Source organism: Notamacropus eugenii, chromosome 5 (genome assembly GCF_028372415.1).
Source record: "Notamacropus eugenii isolate mMacEug1 chromosome 5, mMacEug1.pri_v2, whole genome shotgun sequence".
NCBI classification, from domain to species: Eukaryota; Metazoa; Chordata; class Mammalia; order Diprotodontia; family Macropodidae; genus Notamacropus; species Notamacropus eugenii.
The window spans coordinates 323786648-323812347 of NC_092876.1; the positions used below are offsets into that span (position 1 = coordinate 323786648).

Below are 25700 nucleotides of genomic sequence, written 5' to 3' on the forward strand. Positions count from 1 at the left end.
GTATAAGAGATTTAGAAAGCAACAGCAAACAGATCACTAGTGTTTCTATAGTAGTAATCGGTTTTTGTCACTGATGGTAGTGGAACCATGGTGTTTAGATTGTCTGCAACTCCGTCCTTGATGTGCTATCTGAGGAAGTAGAAATGTCACTTAAGAAATGACTGGCAAAAGATCTGGCCACGACAGATATACAGAAAAGAAAAGAAAGAGCCATGGTGAAAGCGACATGGTTTTGAAAGCTTTTGGGGATTGATTTTTCAGGATATCTGAATGAGAGGAAGATATTAAATAACTGGAGAAAGTCAGAGATAGTATTCTTACCAAAAATACCAACTGCAGATAGAAGGGGAATAGTAATTATTGCACATGTTTGCTTTCCTATCTCTAAAAATATCTTTATGAGTTTTGCACATTTTGAGTATATCTTTCATAAATACATGGCATCAAGCAGTTTTTCACAAATTTTTTTTTAATAACATCACATCTTTAGTCATATAGTTGATGAAAGGTTATAGAAATACAAGGTCCCCCAAAAGTCTTAGTGAGGTTTTGCTCTAATAGCTTTCAACTTCATTTAGCCTTTTGAGCCACTCTGTATAAGTTTCAACTGTATTTGTTGTTGGTTATAAGAAAATATTTTTTTCAGTAGAGAATATACAGCTTCAAGGACTCTCTTCCAAGAAAGTGTTTCTTCTTCATATTTTAATGGGTTATAACACATACCACTGAAAGGCATACCTACATTATACATTGTTAAAGATGATAGATAACAGTGGAATACTGCAGTGAGAACTGAATTATGCCAGAATGCTTAAGAAAAAGTAGCATATTTCAAGATTTGAATGTACAGTATTTGAACAACTTTTCTTAACCTGGTTGTCTTTATATGTAATTTGGGTATTATATGTACGTTCTCAATATTCTTTCTCTTTCTTCATTGTGCTTTCACTAAATATATAGCTTTGTAATGTAGCACTAGCAATATAACATTATAGTTCTGAATCTTTGTATGTAGCTTCTATTTTTCACACTGTGATCTGTAAGAGTTACCTCTCTGATTCATTTCTTTTGCATCTTTTCTAGACTTGTTTCACACTTAACAGCTTTCAGTTTGTTTACAATGGCAGAATAAGATTTATTTTTTTGTGGTTATATTCAGGAATGTTGTTAAAGGTAAATTCTTAGATGTAAAAAGGTTGAAGTGTCCAACTTTGAGTGGTGTCCCTGTCAGTTTTGCAGCTCTGAGGTTCCATGCTTAAGAGCTTAAGACTTGGTGTTAGCAAGACCTGAATTCAAATCCCACCTTAGAGATGACCCTGGGCTAGTTACTTAACCTCCCTTAGACTTAGTATCCTCATCTGTAAAATGGGGATGACATACTGAACAGGGTTGTAAGAATCAAATGAGATAATCAGTTTGGTGCTTTGCAGACCTTAAAGCACAATATAGATGCTAGCTATCATCATCACTATTTTGTTGTATCCCATGTATTTGTCGTGAATGGATGCTAGAAGCATCTCTAGTGGTAACAGAATAGATTGGAGGAGTAGTTCACAGAGGAAGTTCACTTACTTGGGAATGCTGCCCCTAAGGATCAGGGAATGGTAATACCACACAGAGTGATGCCATGTGGTATTTCCAGTACTTCCTGGTACTACATCTGCAACATTGCATATTCCTACTGTAGGAAGTTTTCTAATTTCCACACATATGTTGGCAAATATTTTTTCTTCTGTACCTCTTAAAGGCCTACCCAGGATAGTCCTCTCTTTGTATCTCCTTGACTTATGCCATCAGTATTTCAAATAGAATTCTAATTTCACTAAACTCAGCTTATGTTATAAATTGGTTGTCACAGGTGGTAGTAGGTAATCTTTTTTAATTTTAATTTTTTTAATTTTTGTTAGTAGATAATCTGATAGTGTAGACCAAAAAATAGTTCCTTTGTTCATTCATACATTGTTTATGATAATAAACGTGCTAAAAGCTGTAAGAAAGTTATTTTCTCCCATCTCATTCTTATAATAATATTTCCCAAGTATTTTTTTAAAAAGAAATGGCATAAAATAGTTAACTAAAAACTGGTATTTGGATACATTTTGAAAGCATGATGTTGGCTGTGTCATGTTGAAAAAGTAGGTGTCTCTTCAGATTTAAGTCTTTCATAAATATCATAAAAAGCACTAGCAACTAGTATTATGCATGTCCTGTATACATTGCCTTATACTACTCATATTTAGGAAAGAGGTAAGAAAAATAAGAATATAATTATTGCCCTCAAAAAAATTCCATTGAGAAAGAAAATATACATACGTATGTATGCATGCATGTAATAATATGCTTACATATTATACACATGTACACTAACATTTTATATATAACGTACAAGTTCAAGTTAATATAACTAATATTTGAAGATTCTCAGCAATTACTTGTACCTTATGATATTTTTGGGTAGCATAAAGAAGAAAGGAGCCTATTCACATACAGTATTATAGAGTGAGTGTTCATTGTCTTTGATATAAACATGGTATCACAGATTTTTTGTTTCTTTATTGGAAAACAATTTTAAAAATGAATAAAGTGAGCTTTTCATGCAATATCTGAAATATTTCATTAGAATTTTTTTTTGTTTTGCTTTGGATTATAATTAGTCTAGGATTCAGTTAAATAATGTTGATAGCTACCATTTATAGAACTTTGGCATTTCCAAAGTATATTATGTACACTGTCTTCCCTAAATGCCCTCAACAAGCCCAGGAGTCAGGAGCTATTATCAACATTTTATTGATAAGCAAATTGAAACTCAGAAAGGGTCAGTGACTTACCCAGGATGACATTGCAGAGGCTAGTTTAAGGTCCAGTTTTTACTGATGGCAAATTTAATACTTTGTGCTGCGCTGTAGTCAGTACTCAGTCAAAAAAGCAGTTTATATATGCCAGGCATGGTGCTAAAGTGCTAAGGATACTAGGAAAGGTAAATAGGAAATTTTCAGTACAATGAAATAAACTGTGAGAATATAGGCATAGTAATGCACTGTTGGTGGAGCTTTTGAGTTGCCCCAACTATTCAGGTATTCATAGTGGAATTATACTAGGAAAGCTGCTAATTTGCACATACCCTGTCATCCAGAAATGCTACCACCAAGGGTAGACTCTTAACTTGGTCGAAGACAGAGAGTGAGGTCTAATATTTGCAAAAAGGTATTTAGAGAAATTCTTTATATGTAATACTTTTAAAAATGGAAGGGCAATAGTTGTCCATCACTTGAGGAATTGCTGAACATTTTGTTACAAAACACTAATTATTGCACTGTAAGAAATGATGCAGAGGGGTAGCTATGTGGCACAGTAGATAAGAATATCAGGCTTAGGGTTAGTAAGATCTTAATTAAAATCCAGCCTTAGAGACTAGCTTTGTGACCCTGAGCAAGTCACTTAACCCTGTTTGCGTCAGTTTCCTCATCTATAAAATGAGCTAGAGAAGGAAATGGCAAACCCCTCGTTTCATGCCAAGAAAACCCCAAATGGGTTCTCAAAGAATCAGACATGACTGAAACAACTGAACAAGAACAAGAAATAATGCATATAAAGAAATCACAGTGGTTTGTAAAGTTTGACCTCTCTGATGCAGAGTAAAATAAGCAGAATTCACAGTAAAATTTACAGAAAGATCACAATAATGTAAATAAAAACATTGAAAGACTTTGAAGTTTGATAATGTAGTGACCAATACTGAGTGATAGGGATTTATGCTTAATTCTTTTGGCAGAAAAGTGCTATTCTTTTAGATGCAGAAGAGCATTGTCAGACATGAGCATTTATTCATATATATAAATTTGCCATATATACAAAGTTGTAGCCAAGATTTGTAGGGTGTTCACATAAATATGTAGGACCAAGAGCCATTCCTCCAGTAGGATAAAAACAGATAGTTTTCAGGAGAAATGTGCTCAAGCAACCATCTGAAAAGATGCTTCAAGTTACTAATGATAAAAGAACTGGACATTGGAAAAAGGTATGAGATTTCATCATACTTTCCAAATTGACAATGATGATTTTGAAAGGACATGTTCAGCATTAGAGAAGCTATGGAAATGCCAGTGTGTTGTTAGTGGTGCTATGAATTTGGGCTGTTTTAGTCACAGTTTGGAATAGTGGCAGAAAAATTATTAAATGCTCAAACTCTGTTACCCAGAGAATATACATACATATATATGTATGTGTGTATGTATTCCCAGAGAATATATGCCCCAAGAAAGTCAGAAACAGATGTAGAATTCATATATATTTACATCAACAGACTGGACACAAAGTATAGGTGCCTATTGATTGGGGAATAGCTGGGGAAATTGTGGTATATAAGGGGGAGGGGATAAGGATAGAATCTGTGATTTCATTGGTATAGGTACCTGTGGTAAGGAATCTTCTTCCACCAGTGCAGGTTGGCACCTTCTCTGCAATTTATTGCCTTGAGGATGTCTTGGAGTGCTGAGAGGTTAAAGGAACTGTCCTGGTTCACAGAGATAAGTGTCAGAGGTAGGACTTGAGCTCAGGTCTTTTTGTCTTTGCAGTAGTCTCCCTATCCATTACTTCATGCTGTATATGAATGTAATGGAATATTTTTGTGACATAAGAAAGTATAGATAGGAAGAATTCAGAGAAATTTTGTAAAACTCATGAATTGATGCAGAGTGGGGTAAGCAAAATACTGCTAATGGGCTGCTGTATTCAGTAGTGAGAGGACATGGGTTTAGATCATGGCTCTCTTACTCTGTGACCTCACTGGACCTCAGTTTCCTCATAAAGAATGAGGGATTTGGATTTAATGACCTGTGAGTTCCTTTCCTGTTCTAAATCTGTTCCTCCATCTCTCATCCCCTCTTCAAGTAAAAAAAATACAGATTCTAGCAAATGGATTTAAAAGTGTAGCAGTTTAAGAGAAACTAAAATTAAAAGAATATCAAGTTTATGACATCCTAAATACATGTTTAGTTTCCAAACAAATTCATGTTCCTATCTTAGTTAATGGAATTGCCATTGTTGCCTTGGTGAATAATTGAGAATGACAGACTTGTCATTCCTAAAAAGGCAGTAAGATCACTTGCATATTTATAATTCAGTTCTCATGAACATAAATGAGGGTATATTTAAAGTGGAAAGGAGAGAAATCCCAGTAAGATGTGGGAGTGAGAACTATCCTAGGGTACAACTTGTTCCTTACCACACCCAGTAAAAACCAAAAGTGCATCATAATTCATCAGTAAAAGCAATGACATTGAGAGGACACTTGGAAGAACCCATTATGATCATTCTTAGAGGAGAAAATAACCAAACTAGTTTACTAGCCTGGTTCTATTTCTCCCTCTCTTCACCTCTCCTCCATCCCTACTTCCAGCCTTCCCTTCACAAAAACTCTAGTCTACCAGGGTGTAGATGTCCTACATAGGTGCCATGTTCTAAGGGTCATTTCAGTATTAGGCATCATTTTGAGATCTTAGATCTTTAGTCTTAATTAGGGAAATATTGAGCAGAAATACTGAAAGCATCTAGCAAAGGACAGATATAGATAATCCCTAGAACATCAGTAGAATGAAACTTTAAGTTTATTTTACCCAAATATAGCCTGTTCATACTTCAAAAAACTAGTCTTGCATACAGCCTTTCACATTCAAAAACAATCAGAATAGTACCTGATTGCTCGTCATTTATAGGCAATCATAGGAAAAATTGGAATATTCTAAAAAGCCTAGAATGGGTTATACTCCCCCAAAATGATACCCTGCAAAGCTGAGACTCCTCTAAGAAAATAATTACACATTATGGAAAAAAAAAAAAGAATGATTGATTGAATCATTTATTCAGAGGCACCTAGGGATGAACAGAATATTCATTATACAGACTGACCAAATGCAATAAAGTTAAACATATTTAGGTACCAATGAGTAATTATGAAATAAAATATGTATATTTGTATGGTTATGGCTAAACAAAGTCTTCATTGTGGGATGAGGAGCATTGTGTTTTTTAATTGTCTTAAAACTCAAATAATCTTAAAGGCATTGAGAAAGGAAAGGGAGTATCAGTGACCCAAGGAGCAGAATTTTCTAAATCTGCAAAATCAGGAAGAGAAAGAATCATGTTCATTTTTCAAGGCCAAAGAAATATTCTTTCATTACTAAATCATTTGGTAATGGAATAATACAGAGGAATTTCGCTTTGGCCAGCAAAGGAGATTTGGGTTGAGTGTCCAAGAGAAGATTGGTCAGAACTCCCAAGGAAAAGGGAATGGGAAGAGACATCATTTTTGCCAATATTCTCTTGTCTTGAATATAGCCAGAAAGTAACTGTTGGAAGAAAAACCTAGGTTAGGGTTTCACTCAAATGAACTCTCAGGTAAAAGAGCCCTAACTTTCAGACAAACTCAGGAAATTAATGTTTATTATAATATACAATGTATATGTGCTGTGTGGGCCAGGCCTGGAACTCAAACCAACATTGCTTTTAAAGGTGAATTTTCGTAATAAGGGAAGACAATCCTGATAGGTTCACCTTTAAAAAAAGAGTGGGCTAGTGTATCAGAGCTGAGTTTACAAGCCAGGTAGATGCAGATTTCTATGCCAGTTTCTAAAAGGGGATCCACGGTAATGCAGCTGCTCTTTCAGAAGTATCAGATGGATACTTCCTGCACCCCACCCTTACAAGAAGGCTGTTGTGTACACATGTGCAAGCCCCTCTTATGGGAGGGCTATTGCCATACCTATGCAGCTCCTCTTATGAGAGAGCTGACAGCCATACTTATTAAAGAGGGGTAGGAAATCATGTGTTCACTCAAATTAACCTGACTCTAGGGGCTAAATTTTACACAATAATTCCTCCATTTGATGCGAACCATATTTATGATGTAGGATCACGATTGTGGATTTATGTCACTCTTCTATCTTGAACTACATCATCCTAGTCACTGCTACATGTAATTTGGGAATCAATTCCTTGCACTGAGGGAGGCACTGTAAGCACAAACAGCACACAGTCCTGTGGACACACAAGAGAAAACTTATAAACAGATACATACACCAAAGGTGCATAGCAGGGTGTGAAATGTAAATAAGCAAATTCATGATAGAGAGCTGTGAGGGATTAGATCCTAGTTATCTGGGTCAAATAAACCAGAGGCCAAAGACTACTGATTGGTGTTAGTCTCCTTTCTTAGCTTAACTGGTTCTAAGGGGCAATCAGGGATTGCTTCCTTTGCTGAACTGAGGTCAGTTACAGCAGGCATCATGTAGGAGTAATGAATTCAGGTCATCCATTTGGCAGTCTTCAGGATCTAGAAAGGACTATTCCAGGAAGGCTGGAAGTCAGATGTCTTCTTGAAATTGAGGATCCATTTAATAAGAATGTTTGAATAGAACTTATATAAAATTGTATGCCGTCTCAGGGAGATAGCAGGGGCGGGGGGGAAATAATAATCTAAGTTGTATGGTAGTGATTGTAGAACACTAAAAATAAATAAAAATTAATTAACTAAAAAAAGAGAAATTGAGGATCCACATATAGTCCTCTGACCCAAATCAGTGTGCCATCTCTTCCTGAGGCAAGGCAAGGCTGCCTCCTTCCAGACCTGTGAAAGAAAACTAGAAGGAGAGCCTACATGTCTTGGTAGGCTTTCATCCCTTGTGGCCAGACTTAAGCTCTGAGGGAATGTCCAGGCCCTGAATTGGTGAATTTCAAAGGATGAAAATCCACAATCCTACCTACTACTTACTAAGTTGGAACGACACTTGAGGAAGTACTTGAGGCCATTTTAACTGTGCTTTCCAAAAAGTTTTTTTAACTTCTTTATTTAACCATTCAACTCCCCCTGATGATTTTGGGAAATAAAGGGGTATGTAAGTTTAGATTTATCCCAAAACACTTGAAAAGTCGTTTAGTTATTTCTGTGGTAAAGTGTGGCCCTTGGGCATAGTCAGTAGTACAGGGCTGGCCAAACCTTGGTATTATGTCCCGTATCAGACATCTTGCTACTATGTTTGTTGTGGCTTGTGTCACTGGAAAAACTACATAGTGGCTCAATTGGTCTACGTGCCAAAATGTAACAGTAGTCCATAGACTTTGGTAATCCATTAAAGTCAGTCTGCAGGTATTTAAATGGTAGGATTGTCTATTTTCTCTCCATTCTTGTCACAGTTTTCTTTCAGGAAGAGTTGAATTGTTGACAAGAAAGGCACCTAGAGACCATGCAGTGGGCCTCTCCATAAACACTGGGGGCAGACTTGTAGTACTGGGCCCTCAGTTCCCGTATTCCCTGGGCATGAAGTTGCTGGCACAAGAGACATAGTAGTCTTTTTGGTACAATAGGGTGCCCACCTGGCACTTCCCACAGACCATCCTAGAGAATGACTTCGGGTCTGGTCACTCAGACCTCAGCCTTGGCACCTGTGAGTAAGGAAGAAGAGTGGGAGAACATAAGCAATGTCTTGGTGATTTCAAGGGTCCCAACTGGGAGCCCATTTGTCTCATCCGCAGAATAGTTGCCATCTTGTAAAAAGGATTATCCTCTGGACAACGTATCACACAGATAGCCTTGAGGAACAAAACAACTTGAACAAGTTGGTCAGTAAGTGAGGCATGAGCTTACTATTTGGCCCTGAATCTGTGCTGCTTCTGCTTTCACCAGGCATAGAGGAATGACAGACCTTGAAAGCGTATTTGGAATCAGTATAAATATTCACTGGAAAGTCTCTTGGTCAGTTGGCACACCCTGGTCAGTGCTTTTAACTTCGTCCCTTATGCCCCCCCATCCACTGGACAGCACTACTGCCCACCCAACTGCGCCTATGATCACTTTTACTCCATTATCACAGAAGGGGGAGCCAGCTATCAACACTGTGAGGTTGGGTTCTGCCAAGGGAGCATCCATGAGGTCAGGGCTTTAGCTACCTCTTCCGCATCCTTTAGCATCCAGGAGGGAAAGTGCCTGGATTTAAAACATTGTAACACTGAATGGATAGATTAGGCTCAGATAAGAGGCTTAATATGCAGCCACCTGTTGGTGGGAGAAGGCCTGTATTTTAGTTTGGAATTAAAATGGCTGCTACACTGAGGCACATGAACAGTTAATGAGTGGCCAGGGACAAGGAGTTGGGTTCTCTTTACCAGTTCAGCAGAAGCCATGAAGGCCTGAAGACACCTTACAGCGTGCTTCACACCACCAGATCTAGTAACCAGTGAGCCTGTGATGGGGTCTCAACCTCTAGGAGAGGACACACCCCATGCATCCCCTCTCCATTTAATGTACAAAAAGGAGAAAAGACTTGATATAATTTGGCAATCCCAGAATTGGTGGAGGCTGTAGCCTGCTTCACTCACCTAACCTTCTGTCAAGGCTCCTGAGAGAGTGAAGCATTAGGGGGCTTCCCTATCTATATAAATAGCTAGTTCCTTAGTGAGTTCCCCTAGTGCTAGAATCCAATGGTTGGTAGTATCTTTATTGTCTCAACAAGCCTGTCATTTTGTCTTTAGTGTTGACATTTGAAGGATGCGCTGAATCTATACTTAATTAAAGCTCTAGTGTCTAGGCCTAGTTAAGGCTGGGGAACCTGACCTCGAGGTCACATGTGGCCCTCTAGGCCCTCAAGTGCAGCCCGTTGACTGAATCCTAACGTCACAGAATAAATCCTTTTATTAAAGGGCTGCAGGTTTCCCATCCTGGCCTAGCACCTACCTCAGGTATCACATCAAGAGAAGGGAAAACTAGCTTTTTTTTTTTCCCCACATTTCTCCTATTATTTTCTTTTTTTCCTTTTTTGTGGTTTTTTTTTTATTATTTTGGTTTTTTTTCAGTGTTCTACAATCACTTCCATATATCTTAGATTTTTTTGCCCCTTCTTCTCCCTCTTCCTCCCCACTCCCTCCCTGAGACTGCATGCAGTTTTATATAGATTCTATACATACATTCCTATTAAATACATTTTCACCTTAGTCATGTTGCATAAAAGAATTAAAATGAATGGGAGAAATCATAAAACAAAACATTATACAAAAGAAAATGATCTGCTTCATTCTGCGATCGAATTTCATAGTTCTTTCTCTGGATATGGAAGGCATTTTGCCTAAAGAGACCATTGCGAATTTTTTAAGTCCTTGCATTGCAATGAAGTACTAAGTCTACCAGAAAAATTCCTCGTACACTGTGGTTGTTGCTGTGTACAAAGTTCTTCTGGTTGAAAACTGCAGCTTTTAAAAAGAGACTCAGTGGCCCTTTTCATAATGGCAGTGTAGGAGGAAAACCCTGTATTCCTCACAGGCTCCTTGTGAAGGGGAGGCAAGCAATAAGTCCTTCACATACTGAATTAAGGCAGATCCCTGCAGTGGGTGCTCATCTTGTAGATATTTGAGGAGTGCCTGTGTGAACACAGTGGAAGATTCACAGTAACCCTGGGGCAACCCAGTCCAAGTATATGCTGTCCCTTCCAAGTAAAAGTGAAAAGATATTGTGAGTCTGGGTGTACTGGAATGCTGGGGGAAAAAACCCCCCACACATAAATCAATAACAATATACTCTCATGTTGGAGGGAGTGTTGGTGATGATAGAAATAGGATTCAGGACTACAGGGGCTTAGGTCCTGGGCGAAGCAGTACACAGGCAGGCCATCATTATCCACCTTGTTTTTTCTCACTGACAGTACAGGGGTATTGCAAGGTCACTGGCAGGGTTCTCTTACCCCTGGATGGATGTAAAAAGTGATGAGTTTTTGAACAGGTTCAACAGTTTTCAAGTTGATATACTGTTGAACACAAGGGGACGCTGCATTCTTAGTCTGGATCTGCACTGGTCTGTCAGCTGACTCTGTGGATTTCAGGTTAGTGGGGTTCCAGTCCCATAAACAGGCAGGGAAGTTCTGATTCTAGGGGTCCCATAAACTTTTTTGGTTCTTTAAAAATCACCCAATGAGCCAAATCAATTCCTTTGTGTTCTGATCTATTCCTTCCTGGATCACAGTGAATAATGCCCTCAAGCTTACATAACAGGTCCCTCCTACACAGTGAAACTGGGCAATTAGGCATAATCAGAAAACTGAGTGAAAGCAGCCAGAGGTCCAGTGGAAACTTTTAAGTGGGGTGGTTTAAGATACCTCTCACTTTCTCTCCACAGATCTACTACTGAAAGCCTCAGGGGGAACTTCTCAGCCTTGAGAAAGCTGTCCCTCATCCACTAAACAAACAAAAAGGAGTGCCATTTACAATTATCTCTATCAAAGGCTCTTTAACGATACTGCATTCCCTTTCACATCATTTCCAACACCCTATAGGTTCTGATCACCTCCTTATTCTATCATGGAAAATACTCATCTGCATTATGCCCCATTGGATACTGACTGATGTTCCTGCTATGGGGGGAGGGGGTGGGGTTTGAAAGGCCGGGAGCCCTCTTTGGGAGGCCTCATCTTGCTGGGTTTCCTGCAGTCCCTCTTAAAACGCCTCTCATGTCTACAGTAAAAGCACTGTTGGACCTCTTTGTGTTTGTTTCTCTGCCTCCTTTTTGCCTCCCAGATAGCCTCTTTCAGGGCTGCCGCCGGAATATTCACCTCGTCTGTCTTATTTTCCTTCTCTTATGGCCCTCCATTGACAATTCCCCTGACTTCTTCACTCCAGCTGGAGCAGAATTTATAAAAGTAATTGAATGTCTGTTGCTTATTGATTAGCATAAGGTGAAGAATGACTTTTAGATTACTCTCATTTTCTGGATCTAACTGAACCAGTGTCTAGGGGGCAGCACACAAATGGATGTAAAAATCATCAGGGTAATTCATCTGAATTTTGAGTAGTTTCATGGAACTTTTTCCAGTCTATTGATTATTGAGCAGAACATTATAGAGGCTTATTTTTGCATCTGTTCCTCAGATTCCCTCTTATGTTAAAATTCTAATCTCGAGCTGTCTTGGGTCATGGAGTTCTATTATGTTTATTCTCTAACACATAGCTTTCTAACTCCTTTGTGAGAAAAGCATCTAGTAGCTCATCCATATCATTCCCAAGTGAGGTTATGGGTTTTACAATGGTCTTAATTCTGTTAATGATGGTGGCCTGGTTCCCTTGGTGGAGTGGATTGTCATAACATAGCATCTCTTGGCTTAAAGAGGACATGTACTCTCTTCTGGTTGTTTTTCTCTAAAAGGTAATCTTAAAGGTGCCATGGTTTTTGCTCTCTCTGAATTATATAGAAGTGATGTAGAACTCTGTACTGGTGCCGTTAATGGACATGGTAAATTGGGGGCAACCTCAATTTGAAAAGGTGGCCCTACAGAATTAATTATCCATTTGCCTAGGTTCTATTGTTTCTGGTCTAGCTTTCAACATGCACAATTTATAATACTCAAAAGTACCATATCTATCTGGCCACATTCTTTCTACACACTTAGCTAATTATCGAATCCAATTTGAGCTAAGTTCTACTGCTGAAGCACTGGATATCCATGGCTTAAAAGGGGGAATTTTCCTTTTAGCTAAGCCTTTTAACTGCTTGCCCAATGAGGAGTCATTAGGGGTTTACTCTGCACCAATCCCATTATACTTCATACTGGTATCATCCTTTACTGGTGCTGTCAGTCAAAAATTAGTTAGGTAGCTTGACTATTTTCCATGGAATGCTCTTTTTTCATGCACAAAGGAGAAAAAAAAATGGAAATTTTGGGTATTGAGATCTGTATTCCTTTTTTTTACTTGAGCTTGTGGAGCTCAGTTCTCCCCCACTTTTCATGGCAAATTGACTGCTGGGAAAACGTACTTTTAGTGGAGCAAAAGAAGCTCTGGTTCAGTCATCAGGAGGGTGTAAGCTTCCCCTCTGTCCTGGCAGAGTTGCCAAAAATTATTGGAAGGAAAATCTTGGTTAGGGCTTCTCAATGAATCAGGCAAACTCAGGAAATTGAGGGGGGGAGGGAGGAAAGAGTTTATTATGACATACAAGGCACACACGTTGTATAGGCCAGGCCCTAAGCTCAAGCCACATGTTGCTTTTAGAGATGAATTTTCATACTTAGAGAAGACAGTCCTAATAAGTTCATATTTCAAAAAGGGGATGGGCTAGTGTCATATCAGAGCTGAGTTTACAATCAAAATATAGATTTCTAAGCCAATTTCTAAAAGGAGATCAAAGTGCATGTGGCTTTGCTTTGATTAATATGTACCATGTACTACAGCCATGTGCCCCCCCACCTTCTCTCTCACCTCTCCCTTACTAGAGACTTACATGTATACTTGTTAAAAGGAAATGAAAATTCTTGGATTCACTCATTGATCTGGTGGTAGTGGCTAAATTCTACACAATAATTGTTAAATAGAACATGAAATAATTTTACATTGAGATATATTTTGATGAACTCTTAGAGGAAGTGATGGACACTCATTACAGAATAGCTTCTTAGAGCTATGTTTTTTCTCACAATCTCTCAAGGTCCTTGAATCAGACCCAGCCCTAAAGCTCTTGAGAATGTTACACAAAGGGAGGAGATTATATAGCAGAGGTGCTTAGAAGTGTGGTGGTGGTTGTTCAGTCTTTTTCAGTTGTGTCTGACTCTTTGTCACATATTTGGGATTTCCTTGACAAAGATGCTGGAGTGGTTCACCATACCTTCTCCAGTTTATTTTATAGATGAGGAAGCTGAGCCCAACACAGTTAAGTGACTTACTCAGGGTCACACAGCTAGGAAGTGTCTGAGACTATATTTGAACTCAGATCTTCCTGACTCCAGGTCTGGCACTCTAGCCACCACACCACCTTAGTGTGGTGTTAATAATTAAAACCATTTAGCACGTTACAGTGGGAAGTAGCCAGCAGAAGGTGTGAGGGAAAGGTGAAGAAGAGATTCAATTGCAAAGGTTTATCAGAATTTCATCTCAGTAGAATCATAGTTTATCTAACACCTTCCTATCTTTGTTCAAGATTCAGTTGGCAAATCAGCAAGCATTTATTAAGCCCCTTATTATGTGCCAGGCACTGTGTTAAAATAGGCCAATATGTAATAAAATAGTAATTAACACAAAGAAATATGAGCAAACAGTAGAGCCCTAAACCGGACTAAATAATGACCTACTGAATAATGAATGAATCAGAGAATAGATTGTTGAAATAATAATTGTTAAAAGAGTATAATAAGGAGGCAACATACCAAAACTTTATGGGATGCAGCTAAAGCAGTCCTCAGAGAAAAACTTAGTACAGTGTTTCGTTAGTGTACAATGTTTACTAAATGCTCTATCTATCTCCATCCACCTCTGAAAACTTATATTAAAAAATAGAGAAGTCATCAGTGAACTGAGCATGCAATTAAAGACTAAAAAACAAACAGACCAGCAACTTTGATGCAAATACAATAGAAGAAATCTTGAAAATGGAAAATAAGAAATTTTAAAATAAAAAGACTGTAGAATTGATATTTTTATAAAAGCTGACTTTTTCAACAGACTAACAAATCACTAAATTATTTGCTCACCTGACCAAGAAAAAGAAAAAAATTAGTTTACCAAAATAACAAAAATAGAAAATAAAATTAATGAAGAAGGCAATTAATAAGATAGCTTCAGTAAAGTAAGAACACATGAGTAAGTCCTCAAAAGTTCATCAGCATTTTTCTAAAATATTAATGATAACCAAGAACAAATGATGTTAGAAGTTCTGTTCAAAATAGGTACAAAATGCATAAAATATTTGGGAGTTCACTTATAAAGACTTTTTAAAATTTTACACAGATATAACCATAAAACATCCTTTATGGAAATAGAGGGAAACTTAAGAATTGGTTCAGTGCTCATGGTGTGACCATGCAGATAACTGCCTAAGTTAATTTATAGATTTAGTGCCATATTAGTCATAGCACCAGCCAGATACTTTATAAAATTAGATAAATTATAAAATTCAGCTTGAAGAACAAGTAACCTAGAGGGGAAATAATGAAAGCAAGTAGGAATAACAAGTAGAAGTAAAGGGAGCATAGCATTACCAGACTTTGTATTACAGCAGTAATCATAAAAACTTGGATAATGTTGGAAAAATAGATCAATGATAGAAAAAACAAAAGCAGTTGAAAGCAGTAGCCTAGCCAAGTAGGGTAAGGATTCATTTTTTGATAAAAATTGCTAATATTTAGAGAAATACAGATTAATGTATTTGTGACATTTCATTTTACAACCATCATATTTTCAAAGATAAACCACTGCCACCACCCCACTGAAAGAAAAAGAAAAAAAATGACAAATGTTGGAGGAGCTATGGGAAAATAGGCATTACAATAATGTACCATTGGTGGAACTGTGGATGGGTCTGTCCTGCTTCCCTGCTTCCCTTCCTCCTTCCCTCCCTCCCTCCTTCCTTCCTTCCTTCCTTCCTTCCTTCCTTCCTTCCTTCCTTCCTTCCTTCCTTCCTTCCTTCTAATAACAAAATTCAAAACACCTTGAAAAACAAACTAAATCAAACCCAAATAAAATTAAAAAAACATAGCATTGAATACTGCTTTTGCTCTTAAAAGTCTTAAGAAAACTCATAAGGTAAAAGGAATGAAAGGAAAGCTAGGATGCCTTTTTATATACAACCTATACAGTGTTCATGCTTTAAAAATAATCTTTAAAAGTTTTTCTGTAATCATTAGTTTGATTTTTGTACATTTTGATTCAACACAAAAATTGAAAACAGTTTGGTAGAAATTAGATTTAGACCAATGTATTTCACACATTCCACAATGAAGTTATACTTATTTGTATACACACACATAACCTGAATAAAAAGCATAACAGATACCTTTCAAAATGATTTTTAGGAGGAGAATGTTTAACCAAACAAGGGATAGACGAGAACATGAGACAAAGTAGAGTTTTTGGTGACAAAATTTTAAACCTTTTTCATTAACAAAATCAGTAAAAATAGAACAAAAAGAAAAAACTCAGGTAGAAAAATACTTGCATCAAAACTCATTGATAAAAGTCTGATATGCAAAATATATAGGCAACCGACATATAATAGCTAACATTTTTATAGTGCTTAAGGTTTACAAAGTGTTACATCTCTTATCTGATTGTCACAACAGTCTTATGTAGTAGGTGCTTTTGTCATCTTATTTTATAAATTAGAAAACTGAGAGAGGTTAAGAGCTTAAGAGACCTGCCCAGGGTTGTACTGCTAGTGTCTGAAAAAAGATTCAAAAACTTACATCTTCCTGACTCCTGTTCCCAAAACAATCTACTGCTACACCTAGCTACCTCAAATAATAATCCAAGAAACATTCCCTAGTAGTAGATAGGTGGTTAAAGGTGTTGATTGCCTGTTGACAAAAAGGATATAAACAGTTTTAAGAAGAACTGTGAACATTTTGAAAACATCATCCAGATCATTAATGGAGAAATGTGAATAAAAATGAAGTTTAACCTTCATATCCTGCAGGTTGGCAAGGAGGACATAAAATGGGACCCATCACTGTTGGAGTGGTTGTAGAAGACAAACCTACTAATATATACTTGTTGGAGATGTGAACTGGTCCAACTTTGGGGGATTATTCAAGAAAAATAACAAAACTTTTTATGTCCTCTTAACTCCTTTTCACCTGCGATCCAATTATTAGGCATATATTTCATATAACTCAAAAGTACAGATCCAGCATATTCCAGAATATTCATAACTACACTTGGCAGTGAAGGACTGAAAACAAAGTGCATCCGTCGTTTAGAAATAGTTTTTAAAAAGAACTGTTGTATGTGAATGTGATGGAATATTACTACATAGTAAGGAATTGTAAATATGAGGAATTCAGAGAAGTAGGAAGATATATGTAAATTGATACAGAGTGAAATAAGCAGACTCAAAAGAATAATATAAATAACTATAGCCTTGTAAGTAAAAAGATTACTAAAAGAAAGCTGACCTCTGAGTAACTGAAGACCTTTCTCATGACAGAGAGATAGGAGTCTGCTAGCACAGAATGGTGTATACATTGTCTGACATGATCAGTCACATATATTTTTGCCTAATTTTTATTTCCTACAAGAAAAGGAAAAAGATTTGTATATTATGAATATTTTAAAGTCCAGGAAAATTATTGAAAAATTTATGTGGCCCTAGGACTGTTTTTTCCAAAAACAAATGTATATAAAGCAGTCCTTCTACTGGATTTCTTTATCAAAATGGATTTTTTGTACATGATTTTGTCATTTATTGTGTATGATACTTTGGCTAAACTAATATCAATATATTTAATTCTAGCATGGAGTTTTAACCTTTTTTGTGTGTGTATTAAATACCTTCTTTGGTAATCTGGCAAAACTTGTGGACCCCTTCTCAGAATGTTTTTAAATCCATAAAATATATAGGATTGCAAAGGAAATAAACTACATTGAAGTGTATTTTTTAAAAGTTCATTGACCCCAGGTTAAGAACTTTGGCTCCAGTGGAATTCTTAGTCACTCTTGTCATTGTTACATGCTATTAGCCACCTTAAACTGCTCTTTCATAAAAGGTTTTAATTTCTTACCCATATTTTTCTTGTTTCTGAAATATTTAAAATTCAAACCTAACTTTCCATAAGACTTTCCTAGCCCATGGACAGAAACAAGACAATAACATCTTTTTGTTCTCTATTCTTCCCTTTTACTTATCAGACTGATCCCACCCGCTAATTTTGTTTTAGAAGGATGTGACCTTTTTCTTGTATGTAAGGAAACACATTTGAGAGGGAAATCAATTTGAAAAAAGTGTACTCCTTTTGCTTTTAGCCATTTATAAGAATTTCAGTAATTAGGTGAGATTGTCAGCAAGGATTACTTTCATGTTCCTCATAGTTTTGTACTTTATGTAAGTTGCTTATTGATTATTAGTATTCATGGCCAAGAAATCACCTGTAATGGATTAGTAAGAAACAAGGAGTTTGGCCACATGTCTGATATTTTGAAGGGCCCCTTGAGGAGGACAAAAATAATTCTTTCCCTTTGTGACATTGATAGAAACAATCCTAATTGGGATAGGTCAGCCATTTATTAGGTTAGGTATATGTTGGGGCAAGTCTCATAATCTCTCTTATTTTCTCTTCTGTAAAACGAGTATATCCAATTTAAATGATTTTGGGTCTTTTGTGAGATAATCCTACTTTTGTGTTTCAGGTTATACACCTGGTACGCCATATAAAGTGTCCTGTTCACCCACCAGTGGGGCAGTGCCACCTTATTCATCATCACCCAACCCTTATCAAACTGCAGTGTACCCAGTTCGAAGTGCCTATCCACAGCAGAATCCATATGCACAGGTAAAGCATATGCACCAACTATTTGGTATGGCTTCAGTAAACCCAACTGTTATCTTAACAAACATGTTGCTTTTCAGATCCCAATTTTTTAAAATCTATTAGTTGGGAAATTGTTAATGAAAGATTAGCTAACATTGAGAAAGTTTGAGAAAAATGTTTTATTGTAGCCAAAGAGATACAGATAGTATATGTGTGCATGTGTATGTAAACATGAAAGAAATTTTTTGAGAAACTAAACTGTAGTTATCTTTTCTCCAACAGCAAGGCACTTACTACACCCAGCCTTTGTATGCAGCACCACCTCATGTAATTCATCACACCACAGTTGTGCAACCAAATGGCATGCCAGCAACTATGTACCCTGCTCCCATCCCTCCTCCAAGAGGAAATGGCGTGACTATGGGAATGGTTGCTGGAACCACTATGGCAATGTCAGCAGGTAAATCTTTTTAACTGCTTTGTTGTTCTATAGCATATCATATTACAGGACATTATAGAGCAGTAGTGAGATAGAGTGCTGGGCCTGGAGCTAGGAAGACTCAACTTCCTCAGTTCAAATCTGGCCTTACATGGACAAATTACTTAATCCTATTTATCTGTAAAATGAGCTGGCCAAGGAAATCAATAACTCTAGTGTCATTGCCAAGAAAATCCAATATGGGATCCTGAAGGGTCAGGGCATTACTGAAAAATGACTGAACAACAATAACAAAAGTTAGAGTTTCAGTATTTATACTCCAGTTCGTATAGTTCTTTGTTTTGTTTTATTTTGTTAAGAGATTCATGCCCTTTCCCATGAAAATACATGATGGATCTTTTTCACCCTCTGAGGGGAAGGGGTGGCAATTAAACTGGCCAGCATCTTCTGTTATTTAATATTGAATAGACTTTGATTCCAGAGCAGTTTTCTTGAATAGTGTCTTTTTTTGTTTGTTTGTTTTTAATTGAAAGAAAAACATAGGTGGGAGGAAGTAGAGAACTCTAGGACAAAAGAAAACAAAATCAAAGAATTTTCTCAGGTAGTTTGATGACTAATATTATTTAACTTAGGTTGTTTATGTGTTGTTGGAATGATATTTTGTTAGACTGAAATAATATTGATGAATTTTAATAATCCTAGCTCTACCGATATTGGTTGTGTGACCTCTTGGGCACTGTGAGATTTCTCAGTCTCAGTTTCTTCCTCTGTAATTTTTCTTGCAGCTATAAGCCAGACAATGATGATAACTGGCATTTAATATTTTATATATATTTAATCTTTATAATAACCCTGTGAAATAGGTAGTGCTGATGTTACATTCATTTTGCAGATGAAGAAACTGAATTCTAAAAAGACCATGACCACAGATTTAGAACTAGAAGGCACCTTAAGAGATCATCTGGTTCAAACTTTCATTTTAAAGATGAAAAAATTGAGGCCAGGATAGTTCAGCTGACTTATTTAAGTCAACTTACCCTAAGATAGTAAGTAGCATGAGCTGGGATTTGAATATAAGTCTTTAAGCCAAAGCCAAGCAAATTGAGAGATTTGCCAAAACCAGTATCAAGTATAACATATAAAACTGAGTGACAGCTTTGGCTTTTTATTTTTTTCCAGAAGCTTTATGATTTAACTATTGTGCTTGTAGCATGAAAATTGTATAAGGGTTTTTTTCTTTCTGAGTGAAATTTCTATTAAATGTAGGGAAAATGTTGATAATTCTAAAAAAATCCTTTCTCTTAAAAGTTGGTGTTGCTTAAAAAATTTATAGTCTGAATTAGAGAAGTATAATGATGTATGATGGTTTGTGATAATATGTGGAACTCTAGTATCTGTTCTGCAAATAGCTTTTGAATTTTATATCTTTTATATGTACATAATATATTATTACACAACATTAAAACATAATCTAATAAAATATTGTATTAATAATTGACATTATAAATAACAGTATAATATAGCATATCTTTTAAAATTATATATGATAATCATACTTTCTAGACTATTACATCTTTGCTTCTCTATGTATCATGTGAAATCCTTTTAAAAGGACCAGGAGCATTAACTGATGAAAGAATTGTATTTTAATCTTCTTTGAAAGAAAGATTTTTCATCCTGTCTCTATTTTCTCTTTGCCTTATGAGGGAAAAATGTACAACATCAATTACATAGCCTGGTCCTTCAAAGAATTCTTAAATTCCAGTCCTTCTAGGGTCAGTCCTTTTAAGTTTTAAAGGGAGAAGCTCTTATTCCCAGTAACTATGCTCAAGCAATTTAGACTTGAATCAGATTCAGTAAGGAAGATCCAAGTTTGCTTGTCCATTTACTATATTACTAGGCCACTTTAACATTCTAAGGTGCTATCTCTTACTCCTTCCATCACATCAGATTTACACACAATTTATATATATATATATGTGTTATTTTCACAAGAAGCAAGTCCATAGGCACATGCCCTGCAAATCTGTATAACATAAAAATCTTTTTTAAGAGCTTTTTTATTTCAAATAGCCTTTTCTGCTACCAAATGTTCTCAGTAGATACTTTCTTTATTGTCCCACTCCACTGGCCTTCCCAGATGACAAAGTCAAATAAAATACGAATTTCAGATGATAAAAATCTAGATTGTATATGTCTAATTTCTTTCCCTCCGATGTTATTATATGTAAATTATTTGCTTTGCTGATCAGAAATCTGAAGTAAAATTTATATAAAGTAGCCCCAGAAAGAAAAATAGAAGGACAAGTAAGTGGTCAATGTTCTTATTTTCCACATATTATATAATAATGTAGTTATATATACACATAATAATGTTCCTATTTTACTTGGCTAAAACTCTGAGTTGCTGGGGAAGAAAGATATCTTTAAAATAACTAAATGGAATCATGGGTGGACAGAAGACTTAAGTTTCATAAAAATCTGCATTGTAAACTATGCTCTGAGTCAGAACTATAAACCGTTTTGATTCAAATATTCTTTCCATGTATTGAATCCAATTTGTACTTTACAAAACAGGCAATAAAATGAGTGTGGAGAAGACTGTTTAACAATATAGTTTATGATCATAGTAATCATAGTTAAAGCCAATTCATGCATGATCATAATAATTAAAGAATTTGAAATAATAACTAAAAATAGTAAAGAAAAATACAAGCTCCAATTAAGATTTAGTGCATATCTTCCAACACAAACCTATTTGTGGAGAGAAACAAATATGGGAAAAAATTATATACCATTGTTCTTTACAAACTGTAAATGTAGAAAATTAAGACCAAGTCTATCATGACTATCACCTTAAAATGTTAAAGTGGTATAGCATGTAAGGCAAACAAACCTGGGTCTTACTTACTGAATCTGGTGCTTGAGCATAGTTTCTGAAAGTAAGAGCTTTTACCCTTAAAATTTAACAAGGATTGACACTAGAAGGACTGGAATTTCTTTGAAGGACTAGGTGGTTTGAATTGATACAATACATTCTTTTCCCATAAGGTAAAAAAAAAAAAAAAAACAGAGATGGCATGAAAATCTTTCTTTCAAAGATGATTAGAATAAAAAATCTTTCACCAGTGGATTTGGGCCTTTTAAAAAGATAACACATGATATACAGAAAAGCAAAGATGTAATAGTCTAAAAAGCATGATTATTTCATATAATTTTAAAATGTTTCCTTTAAAAGATATTTGCAGGACAGATACCAGAGTTCTGCATATTATCACGAGACATCATGCTCTAAATGTATATAAATTCATCTTGAATTTCTGTAGCTGTAGAGTAAAGAATACATTTTTATTAATATTCACACTCAAAAACTCATATGCATACATATGTTATATGTATGTGTACACATACTTACAAATATTTATGCCAGTTTAGTATAGGTTTTGTGTAAATTCAAACTTTTTTAGAGTACAACAAATATTCTGACAAACTCAGAATATCTTGGGGAGATTATTCCCACTCTTATATCCATTCTTACTTCTCTCTCCCTTTAAAAAAACCAAACAAACAAGTTGTATTATGAATGATCCTAAATTAGTTTGCAAAAGCATTCCCATCATCCCTTGTAAGGAAAATAATCATGTTCATTTCCCGTAGGTACTTTGTTGACTACTCATTCCCCTACTCCAGTAGCCCCTCATCCAGTTACCATGCCCACATATCGGGCCCCAGGAACACCAACCTATAGCTACGTGCCCCCACAGTGGTGATCATCCTGGCAAATGTAAGTTACCAGTGAAGCTATTCTGTTTACTTTTGGAGGAGAGTGAAAAATGATATATTTACTTATATATAGTTCTGTACTGCTATAAATGCAGTATAACATTTTTAGTTTGTTATAAGTGTTTATGTGACTCTTTAACTGCGATTATTGACATTCTGAAAACTACTTTAAGTCAACACAAAATAAACTTAATAAAATAACCTTTCCTTCTGGTGAATTCAGAGGGGCTGAATGTCTGGTGTGTCTGTCTGTCTGTCTGTATCTGTATAAGTTGTGACTTGTAAGAATGTCAGATGTCTTAAAGTGCATGTTAGAACTTAGCAGTTGAAGATACCGCTTGAGTGTGTCTGGTTATCTACAATGACTCGTTTTTCTATCTTCATTTAACTGTAGGTTTGAAGATGGGAGATATGCAATCAAGTAATTGAGGTTTAACAGTTGGTGCTGAAGCCCCTCATGCCTCCAACCAGGACTTTCTTTCTTCTGAATGCTTTCAACACTTTGCTAAACACTACTAAATTCAGATCACTGAAGATTTCCAGTGCTGCATATCTTACATCTTGGAACTCCAGTAGTTAGTCTTAAAACAAATCCTGTTTTGTGGACTGTCTTGCAATTTTTTAGCTAACTATAATGATTAAAAAGGGAGTATAAATTTATTCTGATCCATATCTAGTTGAATGCATGTTTAAAAAACACACATACACACAAACACACACACACACAAGCTTGCTCAATCTACCTGCAGTGACTGATGCAAAACCATCATATGCAAAATCCAAAGGAACTGAAAAAGTATTTTACAACTTGTTATCAATGCACTGTTGTAACATATGCAAAGTCTTAAAAAGGTAGAGTCGTGAAAGTGAATTTCTTTGTAGAACATCATAATACCCATTAGTAAATGCTTCAACTTTTGGGGGGTTGATAAGTTGACAGTTAAGGACATGGCTTTTTTTTTTTTTTAGGCAATTATATTTCTTTTCCAATTGAATACAAGTAGAAATGACTGGAGGAGAGATCTGGCAGGATCAAAATTCCTGTGCAAAAGCAGTTTTCTAAGCATCCCCTTTCAGTTGTATTATATGGAGTCAGTGTTACATAGACATTCTTAAAGATCTGAATGGAATGCTACATTGTGTGGCCTTTAAGAGGGGGTAGTGTGTGAACAAAGCAACTCTTTTTGGCTGCCTAAATTTTGAATGTAAATCTCCATTACAAATTCTGGAGAAGGAATATTTTCTCTGTCTTGTTGAAAACTCATATCTAGTATGTAATCATCACATTTCCACGTGATGGAGGATAGGTTTAAAAGTGAGACTGTCACACTATTGGGAGTTACTGGATTCCAGTTTATTCCATTTGCTTCCTAAAGAATGTTCTATTCAACTGAAAAATGTATGTACAATTTGACCTAACTTAAAAAATTTGACAAAACATGTAGGGTACTGCTAGGTTTTTTCATAAACAGGCAAGAATTGAGCTCTATGTTATGAACAAAGTTTATGGGCTTAAGAGTTAAAGGGGAACAAAACATGTCCTTAATCTGATGTTTCTTATAGTGGATTATGCATACATTTGTAGCAGGGCTGTCAGAAGGTATGAACATTCAAAAACTGGGGTGTTTTTCTTTTGATTTGCCAATTGATTTCTGTCCATAGTATGGGTTGCTTGTGAGTCACAGTATTTTTTGATGCAAACTTCAATTTTATTTTACCTCAGATGTCATTTGGGAAGCATGACCATGAGTCCAGCTGCAGATTAGTGTTTAACTGTTGAGTCTCTTCCACTGTCTTTCCTTTTTTTTTACAGCAGTAATAATTCAACTCAAAGTAAATGCTGTTGGGGATGAAGGACTAGCATTAGAATCAGTTTGCATGTCGGAACTATTGCTAAAAGGAATTTAACTTAAAAAATCTGAATATTGTGCAGAAGAAATCACAAGAGTTGTCTTTTTTCCCCCAGATCTTGACTGACTTGTTATGTGTGAATCTGATAAGTTTTAGCCATTTAAAATAATTCTGACTGCAGCAAATGGTAACAAAACTTTGTTCCCTTCCCTTTTAAGAGTTTACAGAGAGATGTCAGGCTATATTGTTTGCAATTTTGTTACACCCCAGAAGTGAATTTGAGTAGCACCTGGTTTTTGGGGGGGGGTAGGATATTCTGCTCCTTTTGTGGGTTTGGCAGCTCCTTCAACCTCATAGCTTATGCCTCCACTCCAGCATTCTTCTCTGAGGGAGAGGTGTATGCTCCTGAACAACCATTGAGATGAGAGCCTTTAGTAACTTTATTTTTTGCAGTAAGCACTCTTCATTTTTTTTTAACTTCAACAATTTAGTTTATAAAGTTTTGGAATATTTTTGCATGGATCACTGTTAACAGAAGACCCTTTATTCCTAATGCCTCTTGACATAATTATAGTATTTACTTATAAATACTTTAAAATGTTTCATGAGCACTTAATGCAACTTAGAGACTACCATAGATGTTTATGGAGCAGAAATTTACCCCCAGAGAAAACAATTTGAATCTGTAGTGTTAGTTCCAGTCTGTTTTTCATAATTCCGTCTGTGTAATGAACGGGTTTGCAGACAATGACTGATAGGATGCTCTGTTCCAAGGACTAAAGTGAATGAACTGGTAGAACAGTTTTTTGAGTTTATCAGTATCTAGTTAGAAGAAATTATCATAAAGTATGTTCTCAATTTTAGAAAAATAACTGAGATGTGGAATCATTCAGATTTAAGAAACTATGCAAAGTGGCTCTAAAGCCTTGCTGTGTAATTTCTTGTTCCACAGGAATGATGAGCATGAAGCATTGGCACCATATGAGGAAGAATTTTCATAAACGCTATCATAGATAGCATTTTTGAGAGAGAGACTCTCTTTTGTATATTGCATTTTTCATCAGCATCAAGTTCTTAAATATAATTTTTTTTCACCCAGTGATAGTTTTTCTTCTATACTTTCTCCTTCTCCTTATCCCGTTTTTAAAAATTTGAGTAGTCTTGTTCATTGAATACTTTGTGGATAAAGGGATTTATCCACAAAGAGAAATTTTCATGTTTTGCAGCTATCAGGATGACCATCTATTATAAGTGATTCAGTATAATGAGAGAGAGAGAGATCACTTCTGTTAACTAAGGACACGTGCCTGGTCACGTGAATAATTAGAATAGTAACAAAATATGGTGGTAGGGAATAAATA

The 25700-nt window shown here is 36.0% G+C and overlaps 1 protein-coding gene across 1 annotated transcript in view; it reads left to right on the plus strand.

Moving 5' to 3' along the window:
• Nucleotides 1-23926, plus strand: part of FAM168B (family with sequence similarity 168 member B) — a 49287-nt gene extending 25361 nt beyond the window's left edge. Inside the window, exons 4-7 of the mRNA XM_072613485.1 lie at nucleotides 18145-18287; nucleotides 18549-18726; nucleotides 22363-22489; nucleotides 22883-23926. Coding sequence (XP_072469586.1) covers nucleotides 18145-18287; nucleotides 18549-18726; nucleotides 22363-22475 — 434 coding nt within the window. The 3' untranslated portion in view covers nucleotides 22476-22489; nucleotides 22883-23926. The remainder of the gene's footprint in view (nucleotides 1-18144; nucleotides 18288-18548; nucleotides 18727-22362; nucleotides 22490-22882) is intronic.
• Nucleotides 23927-25700: the final 1774 nt, after the last annotated feature.